The sequence below is a fragment of the Sceloporus occidentalis genome, unplaced genomic scaffold, assembly GCF_023333645.1.
Source record: "Sceloporus occidentalis isolate IW3139 unplaced genomic scaffold, rSceOcc1.0.p SCAF_6, whole genome shotgun sequence".
Lineage (NCBI taxonomy): Eukaryota > Metazoa > Chordata > Lepidosauria > Squamata > Phrynosomatidae > Sceloporus > Sceloporus occidentalis.
This window is the reverse complement of record NW_028316986.1, coordinates 53,141,570-53,164,829: the sequence shown is the minus strand read 5'-3', so window position 1 is coordinate 53,164,829 and position 23,260 is coordinate 53,141,570. Positions and strand designations below refer to the sequence as shown.

General features: G+C 40.4%; 1 protein-coding gene across 4 annotated transcripts in view; it reads left to right on the top strand.

Annotated features, from left to right (window-relative positions):
* TMEM63B (transmembrane protein 63B) overlaps positions 1 to 20,528 on the top strand; it is a 106,357-nt gene extending 85,829 nt beyond the window's left edge. For 3 of the 4 annotated variants that reach the window (XM_089529645.1, XM_089529647.1, XM_089529643.1), the window contains 12 exons: positions 11 to 144; positions 800 to 937; positions 1,251 to 1,404; positions 3,587 to 3,693; positions 7,427 to 7,513; positions 8,940 to 9,005; positions 11,290 to 11,452; positions 12,733 to 12,838; positions 13,354 to 13,521; positions 14,355 to 14,470; positions 15,922 to 16,005; positions 17,617 to 20,528. In XM_089529645.1, coding sequence (XP_089385771.1) covers positions 11 to 144; positions 800 to 937; positions 1,251 to 1,404; positions 3,587 to 3,693; positions 7,427 to 7,513; positions 8,940 to 9,005; positions 11,290 to 11,452; positions 12,733 to 12,838; positions 13,354 to 13,521; positions 14,355 to 14,470; positions 15,922 to 16,005; positions 17,617 to 17,784 — 1,491 coding nt within the window. In that variant the 3' untranslated portion in view covers positions 17,785 to 20,528. The remainder of the gene's footprint in view (positions 1 to 10; positions 145 to 799; positions 938 to 1,250; positions 1,405 to 3,586; positions 3,694 to 7,426; positions 7,514 to 8,939; positions 9,006 to 11,289; positions 11,453 to 12,732; positions 12,839 to 13,353; positions 13,522 to 14,354; positions 14,471 to 15,921; positions 16,006 to 17,616) is intronic. The other variant, XM_089529646.1, reaches the window with a different exon arrangement.
* The last annotated feature ends 2,732 nt before the right edge of the window (positions 20,529 to 23,260 follow it).

Below are 23,260 nucleotides of genomic sequence, written 5' to 3'. Positions count from 1 at the left end.
GCTTGTCTAGGTGGAGGCCATAGAGTACTACACTAAACTGGAGGAAAAGTTGAAAGAGGACTATAAGAAGGAAAAAGAAAAGGTGAATGAGAAGCCATTGGGCATGGCCTTTGTCACGTTCCATAATGAAGCCATTACAGCCATGTAAGTATAGTGGCCTCAGGGAGAAAAAGCATGGTTTAGCTGGCAGGGAGGGAGAGAGAATACAAAAAGAAATTGATAGCCCTGTTGGATCAGATCAAAGCCTATCTAATCCAGCAGTAGTCAGCCTGATGTCTCTCGGAAATTCACAAACAAGCAAGGAATGGTGATCATCTGCTGTGTTCTGTTGCCTCTTATTTTGTGATTGTGGATAATAGCCATTGGTAGACCTACTACCAATTAAACTGGCTGGTTTTTCTTTTTCTAGTCACCATCTAGAGATGGCACCAGGGACGTAGCCAGGATTTTGGGAAGGGGGGGTCCAGACTAAGTGCCACCATTATAATGGGACGGGTGCAGCGGCGCGGCAGCACACACCATTCATTTTATCTAACGGAAGGGGGGGGTCCGGGCCCCAAGAACCGCCCCCCCCCTTGGCTATGTCCCTGATGGCACTTTTCTATCCACTATTTGTAGACTGTTCACAGTTGTCTAAATCCCTTTGTCTGCACTGTCTCCCTCTCTCTTTTATTTTCTTTCTTTTATCTTCTTCAAAAAGAGTTGTAGTTGTGGCTAGTAAGATACCTAGGTGGACCAACATTCTGGCCCCCTTAAGGAAACACTGATCTCTTCCCACATTTGTTTATCTCCTTCTCAGAATACTGAAAGATTTCAATGTGTGCAAATGTCAGGGCTGCAAATGCCGTGGAGAACCCCGAGCTTCATCCTGCAGTGAGTCTCTCCATGTCTCCAATTGGACGGTCTCATATGCACCTGATCCTCAGAACATTTACTGGTAAATTTGAAATAATACCATGAATCATTGCTCTGAAAAAGTATATCTGTATTTAGGCCTCATGCTGCACAGAGGAGTTTAGTGATATATGTGATACCAAAGTAAGAGATTCTTCTCTGAGAATATTGGGTTAGTCCATTGGTTTGCTTAGTGATACGGTATAGGACAGCAGATTGAGCAGTGGTTGTTTTTTTTTAAGGAATTCAACCACATACAGGCCTGGATTCCCTAGAATTTTCCATTCAGTATTTCCAGAAATAGGATCAGCCTCTACCACACTTGAGTTGGATTCTTTAATTTGTTTCTCCTTCAGGGAACATCTGTCCATCCGTGGCTTTATCTGGTGGTTCCGCTGCCTGATCATCAATGTGGTGCTCTTCATCCTGCTCTTCTTTCTCACCACTCCTGCTATCATCATCACCACTATGGACAAGTTCAATGTCACCAAGCCTGTTGAGTACCTGAATGTAAGACCTTGAAAAGAGTATCTTCCTTTCCCCCTTTTGTGCCCATGGATAAGAATAGGAATAGCCTCTGGAAAATTATTCTTTACCTCCCTCATTCAGTAGATTAAGCTCAGTCTCTCCTTGGTTTTGAAGTCACATGCAGGGAGAAGGGAACAGAAAAAGACATATTGCAAATAAATAGTGGTCAGATTTTGAAACCACTACTTTTAAATTCAGTTTGTTTAATTCTGTATGGAAAAAGTAAAATAAAAATTATTTATACAATTTTAGCAAAACCAATTATAGTTAAAAGGGTATATTTACATCCATACTTAACAAATGATATTACCAATCAGTTATCAATTAGATGTGTTTATTTATTTAAATATTTGTATTCCATCCTATCATACAATCTCAAGGTGTTATACAAATAAAATCAATTTAAAACCATTTAAAAATTTAAAACAGCAAATAACAATTTAAACAATCTAAAAGTATATTAAACCATTTTAAATTGCTAGAGTTAAAACAGTTTAATTTCATGAACCTGTATAGATTTGAACAAACTTTTTTTTTATTGTAAAGCAGACATACACATATTAATATAAAAAACATCACTGACAATACACAACATTAACATAAATAATATAGACAAATGACAAAACAAAAATATGCTTATCTCCTCATATCATATAAAAAGCTACATGCACTTCCGACACATACTGCGTTAATTAACTGAATGATGTTATATCGAATTCCACTAAATCCCAACCCAAAAGAGACCATAGCCTTTGATATCTTACCTATATATCATATAGAGGAAAGGCAAAACTAAAAAAGAAGCATACAGATCATTTTCTCTAATTATACTATTATTTCCTAAGAACCATCTGTTTGTCATAACTTTAAGCCACAGTACAATTCCAGACATTCTCATCTTACAGATGAACAAACTCATCACTAGGCTGCAGTCCTTGAGCTGGACTATATATAAGGAGAGGTGCCCCTTCAGGTGTCCTCATTGATCCACACTGAAATTGTTATGGACAAAAGCTGCAGTTCTATTCCAATTGTGTTTTCTCATGCTTAGTTTTAGGAGATCTTTTGTACAGATCCAGGAAATCTGTTGTTGGGATAAATAAAGTCTCACAAATGCATCTTTTGTTTTCAGGCAGAAGCAAACTATGCATGCATTTGTGTTCAAAGATATCTATATATTTATTATGGTGGGTTTGAGGTCTCAGGAAAATGGAATAATCTTTGAAAGGGAGCCTGAAGTTTTTTTAAAAAAAAATAAATAAGGAACACTGTCCTGGCAGCTGCCACTAGACTTAGTTGAACCAATTGGCTGACCAACTAATCAGAAAATATGTATGTTCCTATATGGACAGAGATAGAGATGAACTCTTCAGAAGGAACCTCACACTTGAGTATGAAGCTTGGGTTATGTGTTTCATTGCCCCCTAAATTTCTGATTTCATATAATGAAAGGGGACCTAAGCCAGTGTGCTACAGAAATTTCTGGGCATGTTCCATTCCAGCCTTTTATACCCAAAAAGATTGTTATGTGGATATGAATTCTGCTTGGAGAAAGCCCTAGTGAGATATTTTCTTGAGTTCATTCCATTGAATGCTTGGTGGTTTGGGTTGTTACATGTTTATCTCAAATTACCTCAAACAAATAATTTGTTCAGTTTTTTGTGGTTTTTTCGGGCTATGAGGCTGTGTTCTAGAAGAGTTTATTCCTGACGTTTTGCCAGCAGCTGTGGCTGGCATCTTCAGAGAATGCTGGCATGGAAGAGAGTGGGGTATATATACTGTTGTTTGAGAGGAAGTGATTTACATGTTAATCTGTGTATTGTCCTGTTGTTCAGTGGCAAGGCCTCAGGGTGTCTCTGTAATTAATGATCCATTTTCTGCTGGGAAACCCTCCTCACCCTGGGTGGTTTTCATTTGCATTTGCTGGGTCTTGATTTTGGTGTTTTTCAGGACTGATAGCCAAACTAGGTTTTCTTTAAGGGTTTCTTCTTTCCTGTTGAAGTTGTCCAGATATTTATAGATTTCAGTGGCTTCCCTGTGCATTCTGAGCTGATAGTTGTTGGCATGGTCCAGAATTTCAGTGTTTTCAAACAGCATTTTATACCTAGGATGGTTTATAATGTGTTCTGCTACTGCTTATTTGTTTCTTTGTTTTCCTTTCCAGAATCCCATCATCACCCAGTTCTTTCCCACCCTGCTGCTATGGTGTTTCTCTGCTCTGCTTCCAACTATTGTGTATTATTCAGCATTTTTTGAAGCCCATTGGACAAGGTAAAATGGAGAAGGGATTGTGACCTGACTGACAGCAGAGTTACTCACAATTCTCCCACAATCTCCATAGCTCTGATATTTTATTTGACATATATTTTGTTTCCTTGGGTGATTTTTTTTTTCTTTTATCAGATTGAACGTAAACCATCACCCTTCCTCAAATCCCATAAAATGCTACTCAGTAAAATAACAAGTTGCAAAAGCATTTTCTGATTTCTTTCTTTTCTTTTTTAGTTATTTTTCTTCCATTGCAAGTTCTCTGCTTTTTGTTTTGATGTTCATTTTCATACGGTATTCATCATACATCTTACTGTAAATACCCGAGTTATTTTATAGGATAGAAATATAGTATATATTTGGAAAAGTGATACATAAAACAAGGCAGATTTGCAAACTGTAGTTCTTATGTTATTTTCTATGTATTTTCTGTGTTGACAGCCAGAAACTAGAAGGTTTCTAGTAATATAGCCTATTAGTCTGAGCCTAGGACTAATAACCCAATATTCTTTTATTATGTTTCCAGAAGTATTATGCCACATACTGACTTTTTCCTGTTGCTCTCCTATGGTGGCGTAACCTTAAAAAAGTCTTCCCACAGTGTCAAGTAGAGAGGTTTACCTGGAGAAACAATAAATGTATGTGAAATATAACAACACAGATAAATCTGATTTTTATTCATGGGAAACATGAGCTAGAGAGAAAAATCACTTTTATTCAAGTCATAAAAATGCATAGTTAAATGAATAAACTAATTTGTTTGTATAGCCATGGCCATTACAAAAGTGAATACATACAACTATGTGTTTCCCAATTAAATTAATTGACAAAACGAAGCTTTCCAACAAGATGAGGATTACTCATTTAAGAAATTTGTTATAACCACAAACCTTTCAAAAATTGCAATTTAAAATGCAAAATAGGCCACCATTTCAGAAATGTCAGGAATCATTTGAACTAGTATATAAGGGCAAACTATGTTCTCTAACTTTTACTGTACAAAAACTAGCTTCCATATGGATTTAAAAAAAGACTCGGGCCTGTTACAGACAGCCAAAATAAAGCTGCTTCGAGTCACAGTGGAGGTATGGTGTTTCAATGATGCATGCGTCCTAAGAGTCCAGAAGCCACACCAAAGCCACACTCCAGTCGTGGCTTTGGTGTGACTTCTGGACTCATAGGACGCAGGCATCATTGAAACACCATACCTCCACTGTGACTCGAAGCAGCTTTATTTTGGCTGTCTGTAACAGGCCTCAGTTGCCTTGGTGAGCTCATTTGGTCATAGGTATTTATTCTGGGTGATTCCAGATTAACTTTCTGAATTTGTTTTGTTTTGTTTTGTTTTGTTTTTATTTGATGTCAAATCAACTTTAACTTATGGCAACCCTATGAATGAGAGACCTCCAAGATCTCCAGTCATCAAACTACCCTACTCAGGTCTTGCAAACTCAGAGCTATGGTTTCCTTGATTGAATCGATCCACCTGTAATATAGTCTCCCTCTTTTCCTACTGCTTTCCACTTTGCCAAGCATTATCATTTTTTTCAATGTTATATTGTCTTGTGATACATCCAAAGTATGTTAGTTCCAGCATATTTGTGCTTCATAATGTTAGCCTTATGGATTTTAAGAGAGCTAGCTACCTCTTTTACCTCTTGATAACGAACTCGGTGTATTCATGGACAATTTGTGGCATTTGTTATATGATTATTCCTATTCTGAAGACAAACTTAAACAGAGATAACCTGTCCCATCTATTTGCCATCTGTATTTTGTTTAATATTTGCCATCTATATTTTTTTAGCATTTTAGGGGGAGAATGTAATGTTGTCTTTTCATACTTCATGCTCGCTTTTTCTTGCACTGCCAGATAGTTAAAGGTTTTACATAGTCTCCTTAGTCCTAGAGTAAGACAGCAAAATAGTATCAATATATATCTGAGTACTGTAACATATCTGATTGCTAGTTTAGGGGGGAACATAATTATCATTGTTGATTATATTAGCTATAAGGTAATAAGGTAATAAATTATAAGGTAAGTTAACATAAATGTTAAACAATGTTGGAGCAAGTACACCTCCTTGACAGACCCCTCACATAGTGTGAATCAAATCTGAAAGTGATCCTGAAAGATCTGTCATGACCTGCTTTTTAGTATTAGGATTGAACTTCCACCACATCAGAATCAGTAATCTTCTGTCAGTGGAGCATTTACTTAATTTTTTCCAGAGTTGATCACAACTAGTTAAACCAAAAGTTGCTGGGGAAAAAATATTAAATGTTACAAATACATGTCTGAACTCAAATTATACATGTTTAGGGACCAGATGGGAAAGTAAACAACAACAACAACAACACATACACACACACACACACACACACACACACACACAATACACAATGATTAATGGTTAAATGATGCATCAGAAACCTGCCTGTTCTGATGCAGTCATCTCATTGGATTTAATCAATTGATTTAATTTTCTGTAACAGTATTGGTATTATTTTTGATGAAATAGCCAGCAAACAAAATAGGACAAATGGTCTGGGTTACTGGGATCTTCCTTTCTGAATATAGGAATCGCTGTACATATATTGCATGTGAAAGAAAACAGACAACTGTTACTGATTTCTATAAACAAAACTGCAAGAATAAAGACCCACCAAACAAAACTGCAAGAATAGAAGCGCACCAGTTGGAGGCTACCTTGTAAACTGGCTAGACTGTTCTCCAAGCCATTTCTCATTCTTTAAATGGATAATTATTTCACAAATTAAACTGGAAGATGAGCCCTCTCTGGTAAATCTTCCTTTGTGATTGCATTAAATATATTATTATCTGAGAGCCTAATTACATGAGAAAAAAATGCTGAAACAGAGCAGAAGATTAACAGCTTTCTTGGCACCTCTCATATGCCATCATAGTACTTCTGTTTGCTTTCCAAGGAAGATGACTTTTGTTGAACAGATCTTTTTCAATGTGACAAGACCCACTTTTATGACTATCTCCCTCTGGAAGAGAATGAAAGTGCTACAATGACACATCTCTGGATAAAGCCACTACTCTCCTAACCCATTTCAGCTTTGTTTTCTCATGCAGTAAGGCTCCAAATGTGATTTTGGTAATCACTCTGAGAAAATAAATTCACGAAACAAATATCAAAAATAGTCTTTCATCCATATGAGGAAATATTTAATTTGATCAATAAATGATCAGTAGATCTCCATTTATGAACATGTTTCCCCAAACCTTTGTGAAACATTATTTTGAGAAACCATTAAGAGCTCACTCCATTGTGTCTTCATATATTGAAATTTTTTAATGGTGAGTGTTCAGTGCTAATAATTATTTTCCTTAACGTGTAAATGTGGATCTTTAGCAGGAAGGAGCAGAAAAGGAAACTCAGTGTGAGTGGCTGAGTAGTATTACCACTCCTGATGTAAACAAAAATCTATCAGTGATACCTTTATTGGCCAACCGAAAAGCACAGTATACTTGTTAGAGGTCTTTCGAAGCTCCAAGGGCTTCTTCATCAGGCAAAATGTTACAAACCAAACAGGAAAAGAAGGGGGGGGGAAACAATTGTAGATGTTAGTCAGATGCCTGCATGTTGTTTTAGTCCTTACTTCACATTGAGAGATATATGATCTTTCTCCTGAAAAAGCTGTTGAATATACTAATACCTGTATTGACTTTTCACTGCTTATCTGTTTATAATATCTATGTTACTAGGTCTGGAGAGAATAGAACCACCATGCACAAATGCTATACTTTCCTCATCTTTATGGTCCTTCTGCTGCCATCACTGGGCCTTAGCAGGTAAAGCAAGTTTTATTTTTCTTTGCATATTTCCCACCAGATTGTTTATTGCATTTGATTAGTGAAGAATAAGAATTTGACTGTGCCATTGACCTAGTACCAAAACACCTTAAGAGACTACAGTTCTACTCTTTAGTAGAGAACAGTGCACAACATGTATGAGACATCCTTTTGTCTTTTCTCCTCCTGTCTGTCCTGGCCTTTTGTCACTTCTTAGCAATGTATCCTTTCCTTTATGGCCTAAGCTCTTGGCATGTAAGAAGTAATTTTATATTGCATTATATTTGTAGCAAATAATGTAGAAATAAACAATGCAAAAACATGGTGAGTGGGTTTGTGGATTGGTATGTGCCTCATAAATGCTCTGCTAGCTACTCGTTAATTGGTGCTGAAGACCATGCTTCTATCTATCCAGGTAAATTTCTGGTATTGATAAAGTGACTGACAGAATCATAATTCAAAAAATTTACAGTGTAGTGGTTTGAACATTGAACTGGAGATTAGTGCTCAGTTCCCTCCTCTGGTAACTTTGGGCAAGTCACATACTCTCAAGCCCAGAAAACCCTGTGACAGTTTGCTTTAGGGTCACCATAAGTCAAAAATGACTGGAAAGTAAACAACAACACTTTGTGGTGCAATTTTTAGAAAGGGGAAATCTGATTACTCTGTTTCATGCCTAGAAAAAAGAAAAGAAATCAGTCCCAATAATTTCTAATGAAAGAAGCACCATGATATGAAAATTCTTATTCCTTTTTATTAAGGGGTTGCAGGCCATTTACAGCTTTCACTTTGTCTACCCTTCACCTACCTTGAGGATGTTGTGAAAGTAAAGGAGAAATTACCACTATACAAAATAAAACAAATAATGACAACAATAACAACAATATAGTCTGTAACAAAAAGAGTTACTTAAACTATGAAATTATTCTAATATTGATCATGTATATTTTTTAAAAAGAAAGACCCACTTTAATCTTCGCCCTGAAAACACATGACCAAAATTGTCAACATCACAAAGACCAGAGAAAACAAGTAGCCTTTAAAAGATACAAATCAAAACATGCATATTTGTTATAACTCCATAGTTCCTGCTGATCAGAAGAACAGACAAATCTGTTGCTGAACATTTTCTAAGGCAGTGGGTTAAAAATACTGACCCTAAATAAATATAGCACTGACCTGGAGTCAAGGGCAACTCTCAGAGGAGAAGAAGAAACCCAGTAATAAATAGGATTTGGACAAATGGACATATCCAGAAACATTTTGTTGGTCCTTATTTATGTCCATGAAGTGGCCTCAGATGTACTTTGCCCCTGACTCAGCACAGTAAGTAGAGTCTTATGAGATGAGTGGTGACAAGCCATGCGTCTTGCAAGTGCCTTTGGTGATTATGTTTCTCTCTTTCTTTGTGTGTTTCTGTTCCTAGTCTGGATGTATTTTTCCGTTGGCTGTTTGACAAAAAATTCCTGGCTGAGGCTGCTGTGAGATTTGAGTAAGTGACGTTTTTAAAGAAGTAGGGAGATTGTGAGATACTTTACAAACTGGGGAATGAGTCTGTTTTCCTTGCAATCTGGACTCCCTCCACTTCTCTCTAGATGACATCAGGACAGCCAATCTCCCCCCCCCCCCCCTTTCACTGAATCTCATTGGATCCACTCCTTTCTTTGGGCTGTTGTGTACTGAAAATAAGACAAAGGGGCAAATTTTTTGCAGGAAGGGATGAACCAAGATAATAGGCTCTATAAAATAGAGGTACAGCTACCAGTGTTAGAGAATAAAACTACAGAGATGGGATAATAATAATAATAATAATAATAATAATAATAATAATAATAATATAGTTTATTTATACCTCCCACCTCTCCCACGGATTGAGGCGGGATTACAACCTTAAAAGACAGTACAATTTATAATCAATACAACAATAAAATACTAACACTGAATTTACCAAGAATTCCTATTAGTTCTCTAAAAATTACAATTCATCCATTAGCCAACAATCAGAGTCAAGGAAGAGCAGTCGACATAACCTTTTTATATGGAATTCAGTGGATAAACCTGCTCTTAATAGCTCTTAAGAAGCAAAGTCTACAGAATAAATGCAGGGGCTCTTGGATGAAACAGATTTTCTAGACCCATTTCAAACCGGCTTCTGGGCAGGCTATGGAGTTGAGACTGCCATGGTCGCCTTAGTCGATGATCTCCGTCTGGGCATGGACAGGGGTAGCGTGTCCCTGTTAGTGCTTTTGGACATCTCAGCGGCTTTCGATACCATAGACCATGGTATCCTTCTGGATTGCCTGAGGGAGTTAGGTATTGGGGCACTGCGCTTCAGTGGTTCCATTCCTACCTCTCGGGCAGATTCCAGATGGTGCAGCTGGGGGACGTTTGCTCCGATAAGAGGGCACTTACATCTGGTGTCCCTCAAGAAGCTATTCTATCCCCCATGCTATTCAACATTTACATGAAACCGCTGGGAGAGATCATCCGGAGACACATGGCGCGGTGTTATCAGTACGCTGATGACACCCAAATATATTTCTCTATGTCTCCGACTGATGCAGTGACTAGGGATGGCATCTCTCCTCTAAATGCCTGCTTGGAGTCGGTAATGGGCTGGATGAGGGAAAACAAACTCAGCCTGAATCCAGAGAAAACGGAAGTACTGGTGATAGGCTCCCCGGGTCCAGATAGTGGAATTTGTCCACCTGTCCTGAATGGGGTCACGCTCCCCCTGAAGGACTCAGTTTGCAGCTTGGGAGTGCTTCTAGACTCGTCGCTCCAACTGACATCTCAGGTGGATGCAACGGTCAGAGGCGCTTGTTATCAGCTTCGGCTGATACGCCAGCTGCGACCCTACCTGGACCGGGGGGACCTTGAAACTGTAGTACATGCTCTAGTAACCTCTCGATTGGATTTCTGTAATGTGCTCTACATGGGGCAACCCTTGTACCAAACCCGGAAGCTTCAGTTAGTGCAAAATATGGCAGCGAGATTGGTCGCTGGTGGTTCCAGGTCAGACCATATATCACCTATCTTAAAAGACCTTCATTGGCTGCCTATTTGCTTCCGGGCTCAATACAAGGTGTTGGTAATCACCTACAAAGCCCTAAATGGCTTGGGTCCAGGGTACTTAGAGGACCTCCTCTCCCCATATAATCTGCCCCGCACACTCAGGTCAGCAGGGAAAAATTTGCTGGAGGTCCCAACTGTGCGATATGTGAGGACCTTGCAACAGGCCTTTTCCATCTCAGCCCCAAGAATATGGAACAATCTCCCTGATGAGCTCCGCTCCACCATGTCTTTAGACCTTTTTAAGAAGAATCTCAAAACCTTCTTCTTTTCCCAAGCTTTCCCCCATGAGATGTGACTTTGGTTATTTTCCCCTCTATCTTGGTATCGACTGTGACATGTTTCTGGATTCTCCCACTCAGCTGGCTGAGTATTAGTTTTTTATATGCTGTTTTTATATATTGTTTTATTGATTGTACTGATTATTATGTATTTTATATGAATTTTGTACGCCGCTTTGATCAAATTGGAAAAGCGGGATAGAAATAAACATCATCATTATTATTATTATTATTATTTCAAAAATTGAGAAATTTTTCTTTTAGAAGGAGCCATGAATAAAGTAGACAAAGACACCAGCATATCTAAGCTGGAAGTTACTAGGCTATCTTCCATTCTGTTCATCTTTGTGCCATTCTATGTGTGCTCAGGTTGGCAGGCTAGTTTCCTACTTTCTGCTACACTTTCTTTTCTTGCCCTTCCAGGTGTGTGTTCTTGCCAGATAACGGGGCCTTTTTTGTGAACTATGTCATTGCCTCTGCATTCATTGGGAATGCCATGGACTTGCTACGTATCCCTGGCCTGCTGATGTACATGATCCGGCTCTGCCTTGCTCGCTCAGCTGCTGAGCGCAGGAATGTCAAACGGGTATGTGAGTCATGCCACTTACTTAAATAAGCACAAAACTAGATGTAAATAAGAGAATGTTTGGCTGCCACAGGAAGTAACCTAACAAGACAGACATAAGTAGTACCTACTAGCATAGTATGACTGAGAACAGAAAGGTCAACACCAGTCATGGCTGGTGGCTCCCAAATACCAGTGGGGCAATGTCTCCATTTTTTGTTTTTAGTCTAAACTTTAAAGGCAGCTATCCAAAGTGCCAAACCTGTTTGGAAGAAATAGCTCTTTTAAAGTTTGTATTAAACCCAGAACAAATTCACCATAGATGGAAGCCACCAACCACCATTATAGGCACAGTCGACTTCCTATAATGGAAGTGGTTTGTTATAGATCACTGTGTGTCAGAAGAGAAAAATAGGGAGAGGAGGAAGGAGAAATTAAATATTGCTGCCTTGGGTCCCTTTTTTAGGAGAAAGGCAGGATAAAAATTAAGTAAGTAAGTAAGTAAGTAAGCAAGCAAATAAATAAATAAATAAATAAATAAATAAATAAAATATATCCAAATAAGATATTACTAATAAGCAATGAAATGTGTTCACCACCCCAACAATACAGACTCCCAACTGATCTTATGTCAGTGCACAGAGTACACAGAGCCACAGCACACTGTCTACTATAGAGTCTAGGAAGCCTAGCTCCCATCATTTTGGTATGAAAGTCACCAGAGACAGATAGAGCTTCCCAGACATCTAAGATGCCTTGACCCTCCATTGCTACAAGTGCTAATGGAATACGTAGCCAGATTAATCTGTGGTTTGTTTCTGACATATTTCCAGGATATAATTTGCTTAGATTTCTCCCTCATGTTTCTATATGTGGTTTGCTAACAGTTTTACTGGCAACACCAATGTTTCATCACTGTTATTTCACTGATTTGACCACTGAGAGCCTGAATACTATATATCTAGTAGAAACACAGGTTAGCCGTGCTGTTACTAAATCACTCAAGCCCAATTCTTGGATAAAATACATTTGGTGTTTGTTGTCTATAAAAGATTTCATGATCAGTTTATTCTTAGACATGCATCTAATTCATGTGGATTATATGAATTCTTAAAGTATTTACGAAGGTAGCTAATTTCTATTACACATCCCAACATAAATGTTGATATTTTCGTCATTAGTTTCGATTTCTTTCCTTTTCCACCCACCTCTCATTTGTTTTTTGACATACACAGGGCTCTTCCCTTAGGCTTTTGTATGTCTGCTGAAAGGATCTTTGTTTTTCTCTCTCTGCTATTCAGCATCAAGCCTATGAATTCCAGTTTGGGGCTGCATACGCCTGGATGATGTGCGTCTTCACTGTAGTAATGACCTACAGTATCACCTGCCCCATCATTGTTCCCTTTGGTAGGCATAACTGCAGTACCTGCTTAGCCTTTCTTTATCTTTGATATCAAATACATAAGCAGAGTATGCAAAGGGATCTTGTAGCACCTATGTGACTAACTGAAAGAAAGAAGCTGGTAGCATAAGCTTTCATAAACTTGAGCCTACCTTTGCATATTGATTTTCTAAAGTAACATAGCTATGGCTTTTAATTCTAAATATATACGTAGACATAGACATATCCACAATGGCTCTTGTTCTATTGGTTCATTACAATATCTTTTTGAGATAACACCTGAGTTCATGGTAGTTTGGATGAGAAATGCTGTATGGTTTTTCTTGTTCACTGCCAATGGGAAAGTGAAATACTGATTTCTCTTATCCAGGAAATTTAGAGTTAAGTGGGCATTCCTTCAGGTTTAGTCCATCCTGTTGGGTAAAAGGAAACTACCTAGCCACATAAACTGAAAACTGGTCTCTTATCTGCTGTTCAACCAAGATTTCAACTGATTTCCTCTTCTCTTTTTTTCTTGCAGGTCTGATGTATATGTTACTAAAGCACCTGGTGGACAGGTACAACCTCTATTATGCTTATCTTCCAGCCAAGCTGGATAAGAAGATCCACTCAGGTGCTGTGAACCAGGTGGTGGCAGCACCTATCCTATGCCTCTTTTGGCTTCTCTTCTTCTCTACTGTACGCACAGGTGAGCAGTGCCTACCATTTCAACGTAGTTATTTTTTAAATGTCTTTTGGTTTCATTGCTCCTCAGTTTTGAGTGTTCCCAAATTTTGTTGCACTAGGACTCTCAAAATTCTCAAATATGCTAGGAGGTGAAAGCCAACAACATCTTGGGACCCAAGTTTGGGACCAAGTGCTTTAGACCACTCCAAGGTATCCATATTCTATTATTCAAGAGTTTACCCTTTTGTGAAGCAAGCACAAGAAGGATGAGTTCAGTTCTACCACTATCCCATCTGTCATTATCCATCTATTTTCCTTGCTGCCTCCATTCTGATCTCTCCCTGTTGGACTTGATACAAAATTATTTGTGGAAGCACCTTATGCCCATGTCACATCACATCTGGTAGGATAAAAAGATCACTTGGTTGACCTGCTTCCTATGCTACTGATAGAGCGTGGGTGAAGCTCCTGCACACTGTTTCATGTACCACAAAAGATAATAAGGTCTCACTCACTAATCATGCTTAGCAACCTGCATATGGGTGAATATGAGAGGATGGTAGAGGGAAAGTTGTAGGTGTGAGAAAATAAGAGCTTGGGTTACTTTTTTTCTGGCTGCACTTCCAGCCAGCAAGACCACTAGCCACAGGACTACACACCAGCTAGCAGGACCACTAGCCATGGTGGCTGGCAGATGCTGTGAGCTGTAGCAGGTAAGTGGAATGGATCACAGTATTCTTCAGGCCAGCATCTGAAATGAAACAAGGCTGAGGGCTAAAACAGAGCTGTAGGAAGCAAGGGGAAAGGCAAATTGGGTGGCTAGTAGTCGTGACAATGAGTCTTTGCTTTCTTCAGGGTTCCTGGCTCTCACATCCATGTTTACTTTTGTGGTTCTTGTCATCACAATTGTGATCTGCTTGTGTCACGTCTGCTTTGGACACTTCAAATACCTCAGTGCTCACAATTACAAGGTAAGCACTAAAGTACATCTGAGAGAAGGGTATTTTTAGAGTAGTGTTATGATTGAGCTAAGATTGCTGCTTCAGATGCATCCCTAGAGGAAAGTGGGAGGGGAATACCTCTATGCTGTGTACATTTGTCATGTATATAGAATAGACAATTGTTTGTTTCACTTGAGTATACAGGCGAATGGAAGAGCATAATATACAATGTGGAGTACATATTGAACATTCTCTCCCTGATTCCTACAATTATTACAAAAAAAAAAAGAACTAGCTGTCCTGCCACAGACTCTCTGGGAACTTATTCTAGGGCTTGGAAAAATTAATTTTTGGACAACAACTTCCAGACTCCCATGGCCAGTGCTCATGCTGTCTGTCTGGGGATGTAACCCATAATAATAATAACAACAACAACTTTTTCTAGTTAACTGATATTCATGTTACTGGAGAAGCAAAGAGATTACTCCTTTATGGCTTCTTCACAAGCCACTTCAGCAATGTATATACAAAGGAACTAGCTTGGCAGAGCCACAACACCTACTTCACTTGCTCTGGAGGATAACACTATTTTAATAACGTGTCCATGCAGTCTCCTCATTGCAAGAAATATCTACGAAAAAACGAAGAAGCAATGCGAAGTCGAAGGCTTTCATGGCCGGCATCCATAGTTTTTTGTGGGTTTTTCGGGCTATGTGGCCAGGAAGAAACCCTTCTAGAACATGGCCACATAGCCCGAAAAACCCACAAAAAACCATGAAGAAGCAGCTTTCATAAAAATTCTTTAATGTACAAATTGATGCTTTACATTTTCTTGCTGAGAATAAAAATTGCTATCTGTTCCTCTGGGTGTTGCACTTTGGTTAGATTTATTGGACATGGGACTATGGCGGTAAAGTTTCAAAATCTCTTGGTCATGAAAAGCTTTGGCCATGTCACTTCCTCTCAGCCTAACCTAAAGGTTGTTGACAGGATAGAAGAGAGCCATTTGGCAAAGGATCAGATACAATGTAACTAACCAAAACAAAACAAATAAACAAATAGGCTCAGCACCTGAGCTCCAACTCCTTGAGATGCAGTGACTTGCTGAATTGTTCATTCACACCCTTTTGACTTCTCCAAATTTTGTTGTGTTATAACCTGAAATGTTAGCTTGTGTTTATTTAACATTTGTACCACAATATAAATGCTTGTGCACATCAAGTGGTAACAGTGCCAGTTAAATCCATTGCAATTCCTAGCTGTACACAATGAAATGTTAAAAGGTCAGAGGGGAGTGAATACATCTGCAAGGCAGTGAATACATCTGCAAGGGAGAGAATACATCTCTCTCCTCCAGAATTGTCATTCCACTTTACTTTCTTGGCTAAATTTAAAAACACTCCTGCAGCATAGAATGGGATGGAATTGGCCCAGTTTGCTGTCTCTGCTCCTCGGTTTCATGCCATACCTTTGTCTTCCAGATTGATCACACGGAGGTGGATGTTGTGGATGGAAGGGAAAATGGACGGCCTACCACCAACCATCCGCCAGCTCCTAAATCAGCTGTGAGTCTCCAGCTTCTCCGTTTGGCTTCTACCTCAGAAGATGTTCTGTGCCCTCTTATGTCTGAGTTTGGGGAGGAAAGAGAGGCCTTTACAGATTTCCTGCCATACTCCCACCTTTTTCGCTATACCCAGGCAGCATCCAAGAAATATGGACAGGAAACAGAATTCATTGTTACTGGGCCTATCTGAGCAGCCCTGTTCCCACCCCCTCCCTATGCTTTGTTCACTGTCTGCCTTTTCCTCAATGGGACAATGAAACCAAATTGGTTAGCACCTTCTTAACAATCTGATTCTTATGCACTGGCATATGCTGCAAGTGCTGCAAAAGGAAATTTCCCAATGCAATTTAGTGTTAAGTGGAATGAGAACATTACTTCGGTGGAGGCTTTGTGGTACATTTCTTTCCTGCACCCCTACTTTTCCTGAGATCTGAATGGTCTGTGAACAGTCCTGTGGAAATTTTAATGGCTGCAGCCCTGCCAAAAGAGTACAATAGAGTACTTCACATGGCTTCCAGAAGCATCCCAAAATCCTAAGTATATTCGCTTACTTTTTTAAGATCTGAAAAGTTTTGCTGTTATGAAATCAGAATGGTTAGTATAAAAGATAGAGAGGCTGTAATTCATAAAATGGTGCCCTAGAGGATCAGAGTGAAACATTATAAAGAATTTTGCACAAATGTGTAAAGTCTTCATAAATGGAGGAAGATGATAAATAATTATGGTTTGTTAGTGTTACTATTAATCAGCATCTTCCATTTGCAGCATTTACACACGTGCAAAATTCTTCATGATGTTCCACTCTTATCCAGAGCCCTACATGTTATTTCGGACACCTACAGAGGTTCTGCATAAGCCAGTGTTGCCATTTACTGCCCAGTGGAGAAGAAGGGCCATTTGCCTCTCTTGGGGTTGCATCTTCCATTGTAGTGAATGGTGCTCTACTGGTTCATCAAATCTCTTGCGAATCTGCCAGTGAACAGTGAATTAGGATGTTCTGGTCCTTACAACACATCCAAATGTGATAATTCACAATAGAAAAGAGCTAAGAGAACTAGCTGGGTCAGGACAACACTGGAGATGTTACAAGTATTTAGCTGCTGCTGCAGTATTAACTGTGAGTGATTGATCCCGTCATTTAGTTTGTAACTGTGAGTTACAAACAAGCAGGGACATGGTGGAGGGAGAGGCCTCTTCCTAAAAGGCAGCAAAATCAAGATCTCTTGATGCCAAGGTCTTCAGGCTGTGGGGTTCCTTAGCACAGTTTTTCTCCCAGCCTGCTGTTTCTCCTACAGGATGTCTCAAAAATTCTGTTTAAAGTATGGTTGTATGTAGCTCCTAAACAATAAGCTACATGTCAGACAGTGCTACAAGCATTGTTTAATGTTGGAATCTAAGCTCTGAAGCGATACTACCCCATTTCCTCTCCCTCCCCACCATCATGCTGTAAAACAGCTGTCCCATGCACATTGTTAGTCTCCTTTTTGTGCTGGCTCCCAAACTGCATGGCACTTACCCATCATGCTGTGCTACCAAGGTCCTCACTCAGACCAGAGGGCTAACTGCTCCATTATTTGTTTTTGTTTGTTTGTTTTATATATCCACTCCACAGCAGAAGTATATTGCCCAAGTACTGCAAGATTCTTCACCAGAGGGTGACGCAGCCGAGTCCGAGGAGCAAGGGTCCCAAGACGAGGAGCTCATCAACCCAAATGGCATTAACGATACGGATTTCCAGTCATGCGAGGACAGCCTGATAGAGAACGAGATCCACCATTAGGAATGTGGAAAAATGCAAGCAGGGCAGGGGAGTCCTATGAGCTGGCGAGGCTGCTGCGCACTGTGTGTATGTGTTCTGTGTGAGCGAGTGAGAGAGAGAAAGGCTAAGGAAATGGAGAAAAGAGGAGCATAAATCAGGTACCCACCACTGCTCCTTCCTCACCCACCTGGCTCCTGTATTAGTGCTCATTCCAAGTTGGGGAGCAACCTAGTAATCAGACCTCCATTCCCTGTCTTTCCTATCCCTCTTCTCTCTGTGTCCTCTTCCTTTGGGATGGAAGGTGAATTTCTCTTACAAGCTACCTACCCCTTAACAACTTCTGGAATCCACAAACCCAAGACAGAGGAGAGGAAATGACCACACATGTTGCAGCTCCAGTGTAACAGGGAGAGGAGCAGAAGTGAGGACAAACAGCCTGGATGTTTCCAAGTGGCAAAAGGTCCTCCTTTTCTTTCTCCTCCTCCAGGAAACACATGTGCCATCCTCCCTGCTCCTATTCTCCTATCCCTTGTCTAGAACTTTGAACACTAATAAGGTGTTAGATTTAAAAGAAAGCAGAGCTTTAATCAATCATGGTACCGTTTTTTCCCCAAACAAAAGGGGTGTGGCTTTGAACTTGTCTTGAATCAGTGATTCCAGCCAAGCAGAGCTGTTTTTAAATCTATGTATAAATTTCATACATGCTTATGCATCAGTGAGCGTTTTGTCTCCAGTGCCCAAGAAACATTGCTGGAACAGCTATGGTTTCAGTCATTCTCATCTCTCCAGCAAAGGCTGCTCACATTACAGTCTAGAGCCAGAGGGATTGTACAGAAAAGGACCCTGCTGCCATGAATGTGACCCAATGAAAGCCACGACTGGAGAGTGCTACCCAGTGCCAGTGTCTGCCAGTGAGCAGCTGCCAGTGGCAAATGCAGCTCCAGTGGCAAAACAAGCCCCTTGCAGGGCGAGGGGAATGCCAAGAGTTGGCAAGGAAGATTGTCCATCCAGTAATCCTCTTCTTCCTCCACCTCTTCCCAGCACAAACCAACTACATGGTACCCCATATCGCGCAATGCCAGGGGTTTCCAGTCTGGGGCACAGTGCAGCTTGGGCTCTGCAGCATTTTTGCACATTTGTTTTACCTTTAAACCTGACTAAAACCCAAACACTCTCTTTGTCTTGTCTAATTTTTAGGGAGGCAGAAGAGGGGAAGGGTTGGTTTTTGTACAGTTTGCTATAGAGGGAGAGACCACTGAATCCCAGGGGCTGTGAAGCTTCTGAGCTCATCCAGTTTCACCTCTGAGCCTTGCATGATACCTCCTGTGCATTCCATCACAGGCATCTGGCTCCACTCTGTTTCTCCCATCCTGTTGCTTGCATGCAACTCCAAGGAACCACCTTCTGACTCAAGGTTTTGTTGCCTCCTGAGTTTTTTCTTCAAGGATTCTTCAGGCTTTGTCTTCAAACTCACATCTCACCACTGCATTTGCCTCTTTGGCACAAAAGGTTGGGAGGAGTCCTAAGTTCAGTCATAATAGGCCATTATTTATTTCTGAATTGGCAAATAGATTGTCTTAAATTTCTGTGGGCCCTTTCAATAAATCTGCTTGTGAAGGTGCTTTCAGCCTCGCTGGAAGAGGACATATAGATGTAGGTGTTAGAGCAGCTGTCTTGCCTCAAATGATGTTTCGTGGGGCTTACAGGAGACATGCCCTTTTACTTCTGTTGGAGACCCAGGGCTTATACAGACTGGGGTGAATCAACTCCATGAGTTGAATCCTCTTCTCAGACCCAGAAGGAAGGCTCAGTTGCTGCTGCTAGCTATCTTAATTTTTGCCTTCCCTTCCTCTCCACTGTGCTCTTTGTCTGCAAAAAGCCATCCTTGAGGGATGCTACCAGTATTACCCAGAAGAAGAGACCCATCTGCCTCCAAACAGGAGACAAGGAGTCTTTCTTTATTCTAGCTAAGGGCTTGAAGTGTTTTTACAGACATTAATGAACCAAGTCTCTCTAACACTGAGCAAGGCTGAGGCACCCTCATATGAGGCACCCCGTAGTTAAAAGGAGGGAGCTGACATACAGAAAGATGAAGCTTAGTCAAGATTGGATACACAACAAAGAGTCAGAAATGTAGCCAAGAAGCCTCTTTGCTTGTAACTTCTTGACCTGGGAGAAGGAGCTGGACTTCATGCTCCCTTCTAGGAGATGTGAGAATCTGAGGATGCCCTCAGGAGCTGAGCCATGGCTCGTGGTGGGTTTTCTTTTGCAGTGCTGTCTGGGAATTAGTGGGGAAGGGGTGTGGAGGAGCCCGTTTGAACTGTCTCTCTCATTCTTCCCTTGCCATCGTCACCACACATTCAGCCACACTGCTGCTGAAATGCATGTGGGTTTTATTTTAATTGTTTGTTCCAGGATGTTTTTTCTGATACTCTCTAGAAATAGTATGTGTTCCATGCCAGGGTTTCCTCACCATCTCTGTACTGTCCCCCTGGCACCATAATTTCTAAGCCCAGCCTCCACTTCCCTACCTGCATCAGCCCCACAGCCTCAACTTGGGATGGCTCTGAGCAATCTGTACATACAGCCACAGTACAGGGTTGGCTTACTTGGGTGGTTAATGGATGTGTTGGGTGCGGACCAGTGGTGCCACCCCACCCCCTTTGCAGGGAGCTGTGTTCTAACTGGCACTGTGTCTGTGTAGAGATGTGTATAATACCCTGTATATATTTGTGTAAAAAAGAGAAAAAGAGGAACTTATCATATTTCTGGTCTCTTTTGTGTGTATTTGTGTGGGGTAAATCAAGGGAGCACAAGGGGTGCCAAGACCAATCCACTCCCTGAGGGAGAAAGAACACATACTAGCTTTTCTGAGCTCTGTGTGTAGTTGAACAACGATGGGTGGGGGCAAAACTCAAGGAAGTTATTTTTTGGACAACTCAAAATCCTCCTAGGTTGAGGATACTAGGAGTTGTGCTCCCAAAAAATAGCTTCCACCCTAGTTGTATGTGTGTGTGTGTGGGGGGGGGGGTTTGTTACAATTTGGGCAAATCCCTAGGAACCATTTCCCCCTCCATCCCCACTGTACTGTCCCTGATCCAGGACTGAAAGCTTCATTGCTGTACAGAGGCAAGAACCTTGTTGTTGGGTAAACTCTTTTGTATCACCAAAGCAGTTGCCCCAGAGATGTTCATGTAAGTCTCTTTGAGGTAATTTTTTTTCTTACACAGCAAAGGGGGTGGGGAAATGATTACAATTCAAAATGAATAATCACAAAATACAGAATTAGTATGTACCCAAAAAAACCAAACAACACACTGAATCAGTGCCTTCAATCTATTCCGTTAGTTGAATGTCTTGTTTGTTGTACACCTTGGTTCTGTATTGGCTATTGCTATCTTTTGTTGTGTTACAGTTGGCCCTCCATATCCATAGATTCAGCCATCCACATCTTAAAATTATTCAAAAAAGAAATTCTAAAAAGCAAAACTTGATTTTGCCATTTTCTGTAAGAGCACCATTTCACTAAGCCATTTGATATACAGGATGGGTCTCCCTTATCTGAAATGCTTAGGAATAGAAGTGTTTTGGAATTCAGATTTTGAAATATTTGCATACACGGAATGAAGTATCTTGGAAATGGGACCTACATCTAAACAAGAAATTCATTTATATTCAATATATACCTTGTACACATAGCCTGAAGATATTTTTATAGACAATACTTTTAATGATTTTGTGCATGAAACAAAGTTAGTGTATGCTGAAGCACCAGAAACAAAGGTATCACTACCATAGCCACCCACATGGTCCATTTTGGAGTATTTCGGATTTCCAGATAAGGGATACTCAACCTGTCAGGATCCCTAGTGGCACAGTAGTTAAGTGCTAGTACTGCAGCCACAACATTGTGAGTTTGATCCCATGGCTCCGAGGTTAATTCAGCCTTCCATCCTTTTGGAAGTCAGTAAAATGAGTACCCAGCTTGTTGGGGGCAATTGGCTAACACTCTGTAAACCATTTAGAGTTCACTATTAAGCAGCATAGAGATGTTATTGCTATTGCTGCTTGAGTAACCTCTGATTTTGGTATCCAAGAGGGGATCCTAGAATCAAATCCCGTTGGATACCAAGGGCCCATAAGCATAAAGAGCAGAAAAAGTGATATGGGAAGAAAGGCTAAACAGAGTGATAAAGATCAGACAGCTAAACATGGATTGTTGTAGCGAAATTACTGTTACCCTTCAGCCCACATCTAACAGCTGCTGAAGTCGGCTATTGCCATAATAATCCAGTACAATGCAGGTACACCTCAGTTAACAAACTATTTATGTTCTTGGACAGTACTTTAAATTTGGTACCAGAGGTAGAAACAACACGAAGGAATCAAGATATTCCTACTCCACAAAAAATAAGAGCAGTTCAACATGTTTTAGCAAACTTTTTATTCAAAATTAACAGTTCATGTACATACACACTTGTGAAATGAAATGGCCAGGTCAAGACAGCCTGGTATAACAACGAAAACATTTTGACTCTTCTGGAGACCAAGATGATACATTGCAAAAGGAAAGCATAGCCAACTCGTGCCAATCACAGAATCTGCTCCTGTAAGACAACACATAAAGCTTAACTCTACTTGTTTGTCATGATGGGGGTTGCTGATGAGTGCCAGCGTGGTGTAGTGGCTTGAGCATTGGACTGTGACTCTGGAGACCAGGGTTCGAATCTTTGCTTGGCCATGAAACTCACTGGGTGACCAGATGCCCTAGGAGTATGAGGCATTGCAAAAGGTAGTACATTCAAGAAAAATGTAGAACACATCCAAGCAAAAGCTAAACACACTGATATAAATATAAATTAGTCCTGCTCCAAATGGAGGACATTTTGGAATTCCAGCCAGGGCAGAAGGCTGAAATGTAGTAGATGTCCTGGAAAAGGAGGATGGCTTATCACTCTGCCCTGAGCAAGTCACACACTCTCTGCTTCAGAGGATGGCAATGGCAAACCTCCTCTGAAGAAACTTGGCAAGAAAACCTCATTATAGGGTCGCCATAATTCAGAAACAACTTAAAGGCACACAACAACAGCAGCAGTCTTAAAAAGCAGGCTTCAAGAATCCACATTCTTTAACTACTTTGCACGTCCTCAACACCTTTCCTTAGCTGAGAGGGAGGAAATAAGAAGTGCCTTTTCTATACCAGCAGAGGGAACTCCAGTCCTGTATAACTAGTTGTAACTCCCATTGCATTTCCTTTCCATCAGGGAGCTTGCAGGCTGTTTCTTTCTTCCAGAGGCCCAACCAGAAGCTCCTGGTCAAGAACCTGGGAAGTGAGCCTGAGGAGTCTTTTGGTCCAAGACACAGCAGAAAATGGCGCAATGCTAGGGAATCCTGGGATTTGTAGTTTATGTTACGCCCAACATAACATTTATTGTGGCCCCAGAGCTCTCTGATAGAAAAGGCTAAATGTCTCACAAAACTACAGTTCCATGAATTC